Source organism: Dipodomys merriami, unplaced genomic scaffold, assembly GCF_024711535.1.
Source record: "Dipodomys merriami isolate MVZ:Mamm:240054 unplaced genomic scaffold, mDipMer1.0.p SCAF_1, whole genome shotgun sequence".
In the NCBI taxonomy this organism is placed as follows: Eukaryota; Metazoa; Chordata; class Mammalia; order Rodentia; family Heteromyidae; genus Dipodomys; species Dipodomys merriami.
The window spans coordinates 21,440,146-21,453,379 of NW_027202270.1; the positions used below are offsets into that span (position 1 = coordinate 21,440,146).

Sequence of the window (13,234 nt, forward strand, 5' to 3'; positions counted from 1 at the left end):
TAAGTAATAATTTGATATAATCATTCATTTATGAAATTATTAACTTATTTGTTATTATTTGGGAAGAGAATACATATTTATCCTTGCCTACTTTAGCCAATCAAAGCATGCTATCTTAACTACTTATTACTAACAATTATTATTATTTATAATTTCTTATAATTTTATATTATATATTTTATAGTATAAATATTTTATAATTATTTTAATAATTATATTATTATTTTCTCCATATGAAAAATGAGATAAAGTAATTTCTGATCACAGTAATTATATGACTACCACATTTGTCACTATCTATAAATCATGCTTAAGTCACTCATATTAATGTTAGAATGATTGTTAAATGGCCAAATAAAAGTGAGCTAGATTAGAGAATAATTTCCTTATATTCTTTTTTATAAAGGTGGAATATGCCCATATACAGAAATTATACCTTTCAATTTAACAAGCAATTACCTAAATCCTAAAGCATGAAATTTTATGGGCTTCATTATTATCTTTATTTTCACAGTGTTTGTTTCTGAAAGTCATTAAATTAAATGGGTCTTCACACAAACTGGGTACTTTTTGAACTTTGGTAGAAGTAAATTTTGTAAAAAAAAATCAGGAACTTTACCAAAGTTCTTAATTTTTTCTCAATATTAACTGCAATTTAATTTTAAATGTCTTTATTTTCTGGTAGGAGAAAATAAAATGCTTATTTAAAATAATGTTTTCCTATCTTCCATTTAACAATCTCAGCCAAGATTATTTTCTCTTAAATCTTTGTACATTATTTTCTACCAAATCTTTAGGGCTTTCCATTGATCCTTTCTTTTCAGCATTATATTTGCTTAATGTAAAAAGTAAAAAAAGGAAACCAATACTCTAAATGAGGCAAGAATTAACATGGCAAAAAGTTGCTTAAATTCCCTTCATAATAAGAAAATGATGCCTACTCTAAAATTATGCTATCAAAACAACAAATATCAATTACAATATCAAAAAGCATCATCATCTAAAAACCATTAAAGTCTAGCTATGAAGTTAAATATTAACAGCACAATTGTTTAACTTTCTACTATGTATCAGGTACAGTATAAGCCCTGCAGGTACCATGATATGAACACAAGACCCAGTCTCTATTATATGCATCTCACAAAATGACAAGATATTCATTAAGCTTACGGTATAAATTTCCAGATCTTTCACATGTATTCATTATTACATTAGAAGATATTTTTAAATGAGATATGAATAGAAAGACTAACCTTCTGAAGGTATCATTCTTTCCTCCCCCAAATATGCATATAAACAATATAAACACTGATATTCATACCAAAATTCTATACATTTATTCAACTTTGTTAATCACAATTTCATCCTTCTCTTTCTATGGAATTTGGAAAAGTGAACCCAAAATATATATGATAATTCAAAGAGCCTAGAATACACAAGCAATCTTGAAAAAGAATAAAGGAATCATTTTTGACTCATTAAAAACTACAAAAATCAACAGTCTGATCCAGGTATAACAATATGAAACAGAATAGAAAAGAATTAAGAATGGAGAAGAAATAGAAATAAAGTGAAAGAAATAGAACAGAGTCTAAAAATAGACCCACAGTTGATTTTCAATGGAAATTCCAGATCTATCAATAACTTCTAAAGAAAATTTTCTAAATTCTGGTGCCACAATTGGATATACCAAAGAAAAGAGAACTAACTTGCATCTCATGCTTCACACCATGCAAACAATTAAGGAATAGTTATAGAATGAAATAAGATTCTAAACCTTTAACACTTCTAGAAGAAAACTCAAAAGAATATCGCTATGGCCTGAGAGTAAGCAATGGTATATTAGATATAATAAAAAGCAATATCACAAAATGATAAAATTTGGCTACATCAAAATTTCAAGCATGTTCTCATTATAAGCAACATTACGGGCCTGGGCAAGGTAGTACACATAGTGGTAAAATCCATGCATAGTTAGGATCACCACAATCTGAAGCCAGTCCCAGGCAAAAAGCACTATTCCTAATAAAACAGCCAAAGTAGAAAAGGATTAGGTCATGGTTCAAGTGGTAGAGTGCCTGCGTTAATGTTCTCAAAGCTTTAAGTTTAAACCTCAGTACCATCATTCATTTCTCCTTTACACATGTTATTTTACTCCGTCACTTACTTCCTGTTATCACACCATATATGAGTACATGTTGTCAATAACAATTTTTTAAACTTACCAAGTGTCAACAGTGTGGAGGCAAAAAGAGTAAAAGGGGCTTGTTAGTAAGGAAGAAACAGGGGCAGAATCACGTTCTGACACGGAAGATGGGGCAAGTATAAGAATAAAAAATAGAACTAACAGAAGGAACCAGGATACTCAATTTAGTAGCAGAGTTCTTCAATCTAGAAGGGCAATTAGCGAAGGTGAGATGAAAGTCAGACTTCAGGATGTTCAAGAGCAATGCACTCATGTTTTTAAAACTTAACCATAAACTGAGTTTATTTGCATTATCTACAGGATAAGATGGCATGCTACAGGAAATAAGATCAAGCAAAGAGGTTCCTAATTAATAAAATCCTAATTAATAAACCTACAGTGATTATATCTAAATTTCAGATGAAGAAAAATCTTTTAGTATGTAAACTGAGAAGATGTAAGGCTTATGAAATTCAAGAAATATTTAAACGATATCAAAATTCAAAGTATTTCATCTATAGTAGTCTTTGACACATGAAATTACTGCCAGTCACTTCATGCACTTAAAGCTACCAATTGCTATATTTCACTGGAAAGCTAAAAATTATATCTTCCCTTTCTAAGAATGATGTCAACTTATTAAATATACCATATATATGTAAATATATACAACCTCTAAACATAAATCTTTCAATAATATATTTTCTCTTTAAAATGTCTTTTTGATATGTAATTTTTATTGTAAATATACTGTACAAAGGGGTTACAGTTACATGAGCAAGGTAATGAGTACATTTCCTATCAAGCATTGTTACCCCCTCGTTTTTCCCCTACCATCCTTTTACTCCGCACATCCCCAAATCTCCCCTCCCCAACCCCAAAGTTGTAAAGTTTGTATTCAACATAATGTCTTGTACATCTCATTATTACAATGGATCAGCCTGCATCCTTATTTCAGCATTTTGGTTATTTCCCTTCCCCTCTGCAAACTAGAAAAATGTATATACAAGATGCAGGACACCAGAATCAAATACAGTGAAAACAGGGGTTATACCATGGAGGGAAGAACAGATAAAAGAAACAAAAAATATCACATAGTACATTATAAGTACATAAAAATAGCAGCAAGAAAGATAAAACCTCTTGTGTCCTTATTTTGGGGTTCATTGAGATTAGCATCATCTTATATGGACATATGTATATAGCTTTTGACCTTTTCTGCTGATATCTCTTATTGCAAATAAGGGATACCATGAGACCTATGTTTCTTTGAGTCTGGCTTACTTCACTTAATATAATTTTTTCCAAGTCTTTCCATTTCCTAACAAATGGGATGGAGTCATTCTTTCTGATGAAGTTATACAATTCCATTATATATATACCACATTTTCTTGATCCATTGATCTACTGAGGGGCATCTGTTTCAGTTCTACATCTTGGCTATGGTGAATAATGCTGCGATAAACATAGTGGTGATGATAGCTTTAGTATGGCCTTGTTTTTGATTGTTTGGGTAAATGCCCCAAAGTAGGATTGCTGGTTCATAGGGGAGCTCTATGTGGAGTCTTTTGAGGAACGTCCATACTGCTTTCCAAAGTTTTTGAACAAGTTTACATTCCCACCAACAATGCAGTAGGGTACCCTTATGGCCACATCCCTCCAGCATCTGTTGTTGTTAGATTTCTTGATGATAGCATTCTAACTGGGGTCAGGTGGAACCTCAATGTTGTTTTGATTTGCATTTCTTTTATGGACAGAGAAGAGCATTTCTTCATGTGTCTATTGGCTATTCTTATTTTCTCTTCAGAGAAGTCTCTCTTTAAGTCTTTAGCCCACTTATTAATCGGGCAGTTGTTTCTTTGAGGATTTGTTGTTGAGGGATTTAATTTTTGAGTTCTAAGTATATTTTAGATATGAGGCCCTTGTCTGTTGTATGGCTAGTGAAGTTCTTCTCCCAACCCATGGGCTTTCTATTGCTAGCTATGTCCTTTGCCAGGCAGAAGCTCTGCAGTTTAATGTAATCCCATTTGTCTAACCTTTCTTTAATTTGTTGTGTTTCTGGGTCTTTATTACGAGAATTTCAGCCTGTGCCAAGGAGCCCTAGAGTTTCTCCTATTCCTTCCTGTAATGTTTTCGGAGTGTGTGCTTTGACTTTGAGTTGATTTGGTGCAGGGTGATACATAAGGATCTAGCTTTAGTTTTCTACAGATATTTAACCAATTTTGCCAGTACCATTTACTGAAGAGGCTGTCTTTCATCCATTCTATTTTTTTTTAGCTCCCTTATCGAAGATTAGAGGGCTATAGGTCTGTGGGTTCATTTCTGAGTCTTCTGTTCTACTCCATTGGTTCTCAGGTCTGTTCTTATGCCAGTAACAAGCTGTTTTGGTTACTATGGCCTTTTAGTAGAGTTTGAAATTTGGTATTGATATTCCTCCAGCAATATTCTTTCAGCTAAGGACTGTTTTTGCTATTTGTGGTCCTTTATTGTTCCCTATGAATGTCTGAATTGCTGCTTCTATTTCCTTGAGGAATGAGGTTGGGATATTGATAGGTATCCTATTAAATTTGTAGATAGCCTTTGGCAGTATTGTCATTTTCACAGTGTAAATTGGAGAGTTAAGTCCATTAATATTTAGAGTTAGGACCGAGAGGTGCTTGGTAATTGTTGTCATGTTATCCACCTTCCTGGAGGCTGTGCCAACTGGGTTCTTGCTATGATTCTTTTCTGGAGGCTGTTTTCGGCCTTCATCGTTCTGTGTTTGGTTTTCTATTTGTAGGACATCTTTAACTATCTTTTGTATAGCTGGTTTGGTGGAGATATATTGTTTCAATTTTTTCTTTGCTATGGAAGGTTTTTAATCTGACCTTCCATTATCAAGGAGAGTTTGCTGGGTACAGTATTCTTGGTTGAGAGTTGTTTGTCTTTAGGGTGTGGCATGTATCATTCCAGGCTCTTCTTGCTTTCTGAATTTATTCTGATTGGTTTCCCTTTATAGGTGATTGATCTTTTCTCCCTGACAGCTTAAAGAATCCTTTCCTTGGTCTCAACTGATCCTGTGTGGATTACAATATGAAGGTGGGATGTCCTGTTCTGGTCTGTCTCTTTGGGGTTCTAAAGGACTCCTGTATCTGAATGTGCCTGTCTTTTTGCATTTTGGGGAAGCCTTCTACTAAACCCTGTTAAATAAATTTCCTAGACCTTTAACTTCTGTCTCTGGGCCCTCCTCTACACCTATTAGCCTTAGATTAAGCCTTTTGATGGTGTCTTCTAAATTCTGAACAAATCTATCATATTTCTTGGATTTGTCTTGCATACATGTATGTTCTTTCTCTATAATGCCTAGTGTGTCTTCAGTCCCAAAGATTTGATCTTCTGCATGGTCTAACCTATGGTGAAGAGTTTGTACTTTGTTTTTCTTTCCTGCCTTCTAATTGGTCAGATTTGATGACTTCAAATGCTTTGCTGGAGCTTTGTTTTAGATCTTGTATGGATTTCTTTACCTCCTTAATTTGATTTTCAGTGTTCTCAAATCTTTTAGTTGATTGGTTATAGTTTCATTGGACTCCCTTTCCGTCTGTTGGGCTTCATTCAGCTTTTCATTTGGCTACCGTGGATTGTTCCAGCTTTGTGTTTGTGGAGTCCATGATTACCTCTATTAATCTTTGTTTATTCTCATCCCTCTCACACAGTTCCTTTATTAATTTTTGATTACCTTCCTCACGCTCTCGAAATTCCTGTATTAATCTGCTTGCCTCATCACACTCATGCATTTCCCTATCACACTCACAAAGAGTCTTTTGCAGGCTTTCAATCTTTTCATTCAGCATGTTTACCAATAGTATTTGTAGAGCATTCTGGAAACTCTCCTCTGGATTATTCATTAACTGCTCTGTAGCCTGATTATCATGAGTGGGAGTTGAAATATCTCGACTTGACATTTTTTTGTGTGTTTCTCCAGCTTGTTCTGTCCATTTGTGTATGAAAGCAAAACCAATTCTGCACTAGAATACTGTTTTAAGACAAGCATCAACCATAGCCCTGTAGTTGCACAGATTGTTTTGACGCAGTCAAAATGAGTACAGATACAATCTAGTTCAACAGATTCAATGTAGTTCAACAACACAACCAGGGATCATTGGACTAAGAAAATCAAAGAAGGAGTCAGCTGGCCAAAAATGAATAGGTTTGGGGAGAATTGTGAGGAGAAAATAAGATTAGAGGAATGTGGGGAAGGAAAGGGAAAGAGGGAACATAACAAAACCTAAATTCAAAGAGAGAAAAAGCATAGAAGGAAAGAAAACAATATATAAAGAAAGGGGAAAATGAAAAATAAAAAAAATTTAAAATGATCCCTTAAAAATTATGTAAATTTAAAGAAATAATGCTACAATTAAAGGAGCTACGGCTGAGAGTTTGTGACTTGAATGATCGATATCTGAACTAAGTATACACACAATGAAGTATCAGGTCTAATAATAGAAGACCGGTATTATCTGGGGATGAACAGAACAGCAATTAAGTAAAGCCAAAAAACAAAAAGGACTGAAAGGGAAAAGAGTAAAAAAAAATTTTTTAAACAAACAAAACTAAAAGTGATGAAAAAATTGAAGTTTAAAAAAAATTTTAAAGAATAGGTACAAGGGTGGGGGGCAAGGGCAGGATGGGTTGGGAAGGGGAAACAAAGGAGGAGGCTACAATGCTGATAAGAAATGTACTCATTATCTTTCCCATGTAATTGTAACCCCTCTGTACAGTATTTTCACAATTAAAAAAAAGAAAGAAAATGTGAAAATCGGAAACAAAAAAAAATACATATCTGTTTGTTGGTGTTAATGTTCTTTGGCAAAATACAGAATTTTAATTGAGAAAAAAAGGAATAGGTACAAAAAAAAGTTCTTAGTATTTTTTGCAGGAGAAGGGGGACCTTGTGTGTCCCCTGTGTCCATAACCAGTCTATTGGTGGAATCTCTGGTTTGCTTGTTTGGTTTTCCTGTGGTTTGATTTGTGTCTTAAATCAGTTTGTTTTGAACAGGCAGAAAGACGCTCTGCCTTACCAGGACTTTATGGAGGACAATCTGCTTTGAGTATCACAAAAGAGGAAGATGGCTGTTTCCTCTAGTTTGGAGTTGTTGTGATGAGGCTAGGTTGTGAGTAGGGTTGAGGCCTGTCAGCCCTCAGCAGCTTTTCCCTGAGGGGCTAGCTCCTGAGACACTCACACAGCCCACCCTGGAGACATTCTCAGGATTTATGTTTACTGAATTTTCAATAGTGTTTCTTTTATCCTCTTGCAGCTAGGTCTGCTGCCTGTGCTGCAGTGGGGTGGAGCAGCCTCTGGTTCTATTTACCCAGTGAAGAAAGTCACTCATCCCTGGGAAGAGATTTCTCTGCCTTGAAAGGGCAACTTTCTCCGAGGGTGGAGATGAACCCCTCAGGTCAAGTTCTTTTGACCTATTGAATGGCTCCTATTGTCTTCTTCCAAGGCCTGAGTTATGTGCTAGCTGCTCTGGTCTGGTCTTTGTCAGTATCAAAGATGGAGTTCTTTTCAGGTGGTGGGAGATGAGCTACCTTCCCACCTCTGCTCTATGAGAAGGAGTGAGGATGTCTTATGGAGTACTCATGCCTTTCCCTTGGTTTCTAGGTCGTCCATGGTCTGCGACTGTGGTCAGCAGGATAAAGATTTCCACTCCTTGTCAGTTCTTATTGGAGGTGAGTAGAATCCGCTCACACACTGCTTCTAGCACCTTTGTCCCAGGCTCTCTATGTTGATATGAGAGTAACAGTAGCACTCATCACCACGGCAAATACCAGTGAGTGCTCAAATCTGTCTCCTTAACCAAGCTGTCTGAATTTTTCCCCTCTGGCCAAATTCTCTGTACTATGATGGCACACTTGGTGTGACTCTCTAGCCTTGGAATTTTCACTGGAACATAAGAGTTTGTTTAGCCCCAGCTTTTCCTCCACCATCTTCCTCCAGACTCACTCTTTAAAATGTCTATAAGAAAATTTTCTCAAAAAATTCTATCACAAATTTTGCATTGAAAGATAATCTATATTTGTTAGCCAGGAAAATGAAAATGTATTTGTTTAAAACTAACAACACTCATGACAAAGGAAAAGATGATTCAATTACACTACAAGAATTTATGACATTTTGGTATGAAATATTTCCCTTTTTATTTCTTCTTCATGGATTTTCATTGCTAAATTTCCAAAATACTAACCTTGTGATGATTTTTTAAATCCTATAAGGACAATCTTTAGGGCTATTGATAATAATACCTAACATTTCAAAGCACTTTATGATTAACATACCCTTTTAATATAGATTGCCTCATTCAATTATCACATCACTCTCAAGGAATTAATAGTGTGTGGATAATTAATAAGTTAGTTAAAAATAGTAGCACGTGTTAATAAACGGTAGAACACTGAAACTGTATATTTCAAGTTCAGTGTTTTATCCAATGCAATTTTTTGTCAGATAAATATTAACTTTAAAGTTATTTAATTTCTTTGATTTTCTAATTATATTATTAAATGCTACTAGTCTAATCAAGGTCAATAGGACATGTCTATAACCTCTTTTGCTATTAAATATTAATTTAAAGACATTTTACAGCTACATTTATCTTGCCTTAGCCTAATAATAAAAAGGCAAACTTCAGTCAAAATCCACAAAGAAGAATCTCATTTATGTCACAAACTACTGTCAAGAAAAATATTCTCATTAAGTCAAATCGACAATCTTGAGTGAAGAAATATAATTTGTGGCGGGCTTGTAATATCATTGATTTAGTTTGCTGAAATTATTATAAAACATCAAATGCCAGTGGAACATACTTTTCCAAAAAGTGCTCTGAAAGCACATCATGTTTACTATTCACTCACCAAAATAAATATTAATCACCTGCTTGCAAGAAGCAGGAGGGTTTCTTTCAAAGCAGATTTAAAGCAAATAAATATTCTCCCTAACTTGTTAGATTTTAAGTTATGTTGAATAACTGAGTTGAAACATAACCAATAGGCAACTGAAATTAAAGTTATAATTTGATATTGTAACAAGCACACACACACATACACACACACAAAGAATTTCATTTACATGGTATCTGTTTTAACTATGATTTTACTTAACCTTAAAGTATTAATTTGCATAAGTAACACTTAATTTAATTTTGACATTTTCATAGTATAATAAATACCCAGAAAGCAGGAATGATTACTGTTAAAGCTCATTGCATAAAGTGTCCAATTCTGCATTTATTTAAAAATATAGCAAGCTTATGTAATAATTCAAAGGATGAAGAACTAAAAGAACACACTAGGAAATGCTGTGAAAAATACTTTATGAAGTTCCAAATGCATACATTACATATGGGTTCAAAGTCACAGTAAGCACCAACAAAAAGAGTAAAAAATAATTCTCATAAAAAGAACCAATAATAGAGAAAACAATTATTCTAATAATGTATTCTTGTGGATCATCATACAGTTCTATGAAAAAGATAGAATTCTAAATAGTACAACCACAAAGATAATATGAAAATTGTATGCCTAGAAAGTTAACATTTTAAAAGTAAAAGGTTATTTAAATATTTCTACCAGTTTGCATTGCAGAGTACTTTCTTTTATTAAGATTTTGCATGCATCTTAAAATTATTATTTTCCTATACAGTATCCTTCTTCATCTAATTTTTGCATTAATATATTTATTTAAAAGAAAGCTACCCCATTAAATATGTTTGACTAGAATGAATGGAGAATTAAAGCATCCACTCTCCTCTCTAAATAGCAGATTTTTCCATGCAAAATGGTCTCCCAACTGTCCGGAGCCCTAAGCTTGACTATCTCACTGGAACATCTCCAGGCTGTTTACAGAATATGGTCTTTTCATCCTGCCCCAAACAAAGACCAGGTAGCTGATATCAACCACCTTTTCACATTGCCCTAAGCAAACATCCTGCAGCTGCTACGCCCAATGAAAAAGCTTCCTTATTCTAAGCATATAAATACCCCTGTGTGAAAAATAAAAATTGGCAGCTTGATCAGAATCCTTGTCTTGCTGTCATTCTTCGTGTCTCTTGTCCCTTCATTCCTTCTCGCTTAGGTTCACTGCCCTCGTTGAAGTCCTGCGGGTCGGGACACCCAACAAGAAACATTCACATGTTTCTTTGCCAGAAAACCCTCTAAAATTGTTCACTAAAACTCTTTTATTTTCTATTTATTTTAAAAAGAAAGATATGGAAAAAATTTGGCTTCTAAATTTTTCTTGTGTATAAGTTCATGCCAAGAAATTACAAAGCAAGGGTTTCCTTCCAAGAATTTTTTTTTGAAGTTTTTAGACTAAAAATTTTAAATATCTTTATATTAAGCTACAAAAGATGATGTTAAGACATTACTGGAATTTTAAATTACATTTAAATAAATCTATGTATGTATTTAAAAAAACGTTTAAATAGGGATACAGGTGGACCCATTGCAACAATGAGATATACAAGTCGTAATGTTAAAAAACACTCTTTACTACTTTGGCCGGGCAGGGTGGGAGGGGGCTGGCCGGGGGATGTAGCTGGGAAGGGATGAGAAGGGGAAACAAAGGAGAAGGCAACAATGCTTGATAAGAAATGTACTCATAACTTTGCCCATGTAATTGTAACCCCTCTGTAAGGTATTTTCACAATAAAAAAATTTTAAAAAATAAAGAAAATAAAAAAGACATTCAATGTGGTGAGACAGGATATTTATATTATTTTTCTTGCTTCTTTAATAGACTACTTTCTGGAGTAGTTTTAAGTTCTCATAAAATTTAATTGAAACATCTTGATTTAGACTTCATTATGTCCTGTAATCATAAGTATACAATCTTTCCCATCTATCAACAGTCTCTACCAACCAGTACAATAGTGGGAACTGATAAATCTATGTGAACATATCATTATCACCCATGTCTACAGTTAACATTATTGCTTTTAAAGAATTTTCAAATTCTAAATTGTTCTAGTAAAATGTTATCTTCTTCCTTCTACTCTTTATATTAATTTTATTAATTCAGAAATTAGCTTATCTTCCTAAAACTATGACTCACAAAACATCAAAAGATTGAGAAATAGCATAGGGAAGTTAGGGTTACCTAATAAATTAACCATCTGCCACACAATGCCCTGTCCTGAATTCTGTTGCTAAGTTTCAAATGTGAGAGTTCTAGTTATCAAAGAAATTAATTTGCTGGTGAAGCCTTTCTTACTTTTACAACAGAACTTAGATGTAATTCTGCTTTCTAGCATGACAGTTCTCACTCATTACACATATTAGCTTCATTCAACTCTTCTTTTGTATGAAGGCCAAAGGAAAGAGGTAGAAAAATATTTAAAAACTAACATACTCAGCTGCTTGTTTGAAGTGCTTCAAATCCTTCTTCAAATTTCTGTTCTCAGTCTCTAAAAGCATAATCTGGTTATAGACATCTGGAACATTCCCATTGGCTGGAAGGTCAGTTACTTTCTTCTGTAGTAACTCATACCTAGGATAAGATCAAATGGTTTATATCATTTCTTCTTACTAAATTCAGAAACAATTCAAAATGTTAAGTCTCAGAAAAATCTGGTAGCAATCAGTTGCTGTATTTATAAATTAATGGGTCAATATTAGGTTATTAAAATGAAATAGTAAAAAAAAATCTAGGTACTAATACCCTCATGGTGTATACAATATGGCTGGAAATCTCATATGTCACCAATCCAAAACTGGTAACCTTCATAAACATCTTGCAACTCCTGTCTCATGAAGTTGCCAGTCTAGTGAGAGTGGTAAGTTTGCTATAGAAAAATGAAATGAGAAGACACAAATGGAAAGTTATTGGTAGAAGTGTTTGTAATATTTATAGACTATAGTCATGACTAGCAAGCATGGATGACAAAGTTATATTTATGCAGAAACTTGAAAGAAATAAATGTATGATATCATGTGGATTTTCAGAAGAGGAATAGCCAGGGTTGATAGAAAAAGAAATGCAAAAGACTCTGAGACAAGGAAGTGCTTAGTATCTACAAGAAGAGCAAAATGCCAGTACACCTAGCTTCATTGGAGCTAGATCCAATTAACAGAGCAACAGAGATGCTGTGAGAGGAGCCAGAAAGGAAGCAGGGAACCAGCGTAAGAAAAGCAATTTTTACTCTGAATGAGGTTGGGACACAGAAAAAGTTTGACACAAGGGACATGAATCATACTTATGCTTTGAAAAGGCTAGTCTCTTTGAAGAAACAGATTTTAGAGGAGTAAGTATTGAATCAGAAAGAATTGTCAGGCTACTACAACAATCTAAAAGATACAGAGAGAGGGAGAGAGAGGTATTTGTTAGAACAAAATGATCAGTAGTGGAAGTTATAAGAAATGGGTACTGTCTGGACGTGCAGTATAGGTTGAGCTAACAGGATTTTCTAATGAAATTACTGTCTCATGTTTCATCAAAAGAAGGGAAGTTATAGCCATAGTTGAGTCATAGCCATTTACAAAGTGGACAAAAAAGAAGTAGGAACTGGCTGGTTGGGAAAAAAAAGAATAATCTCCATTCAAATTAAAGTTTATACAGCTAGCAGACTTTCAAATGAACAGAATAATATTACAGATAGGCAATTCAAATTTGAGTATCATCAATAAATAGACACTAGTTATGAGACAAGAGGAGACTAGATAGGCATGAACATATCAAGAAAAATGAAGACTGAGCAACAAAGTTATCCATTATTGATGAGGGGGTTGGACAATAGTAAGTACTACCAAAGGAAACTAAGAAAGAGAGTTCATGAAGTATGGGAAGAATATAAGAAATCTGTGGCCCATGGGTGAAGTAAAGAAAGTGTTTCAAGAAATAAGAAATAAGAAACTATGACAATATGCCAGAGGTTGGAAAACCTTGAGAATCAGGGTTTGGCTATGTAAATATGTAAAAGTCACTGAACAAAAAAATTCACTAGAATAATGGGAATGAGAGTGACGTTACAGTAGAAATGAGAGAATAAGGAATAAAAAAGTGGCAGAAAGAACTTC

At 34.0% G+C, this 13,234-nt stretch overlaps 1 protein-coding gene across 2 annotated transcripts in view; it reads right to left on the reverse strand.

Annotated features, from left to right (window-relative positions):
* Nucleotides 1–13,234, reverse strand: part of Spag16 (sperm associated antigen 16) — a 782,336-nt gene that overhangs the window by 748,641 nt on the left and 20,461 nt on the right. For both annotated transcript variants that reach the window (XM_070027619.1, XM_070027711.1), the window contains exon 5: nucleotides 11,571–11,708. In XM_070027619.1, coding sequence (XP_069883720.1) covers nucleotides 11,571–11,708 — 138 coding nt within the window. The remainder of the gene's footprint in view (nucleotides 1–11,570; nucleotides 11,709–13,234) is intronic.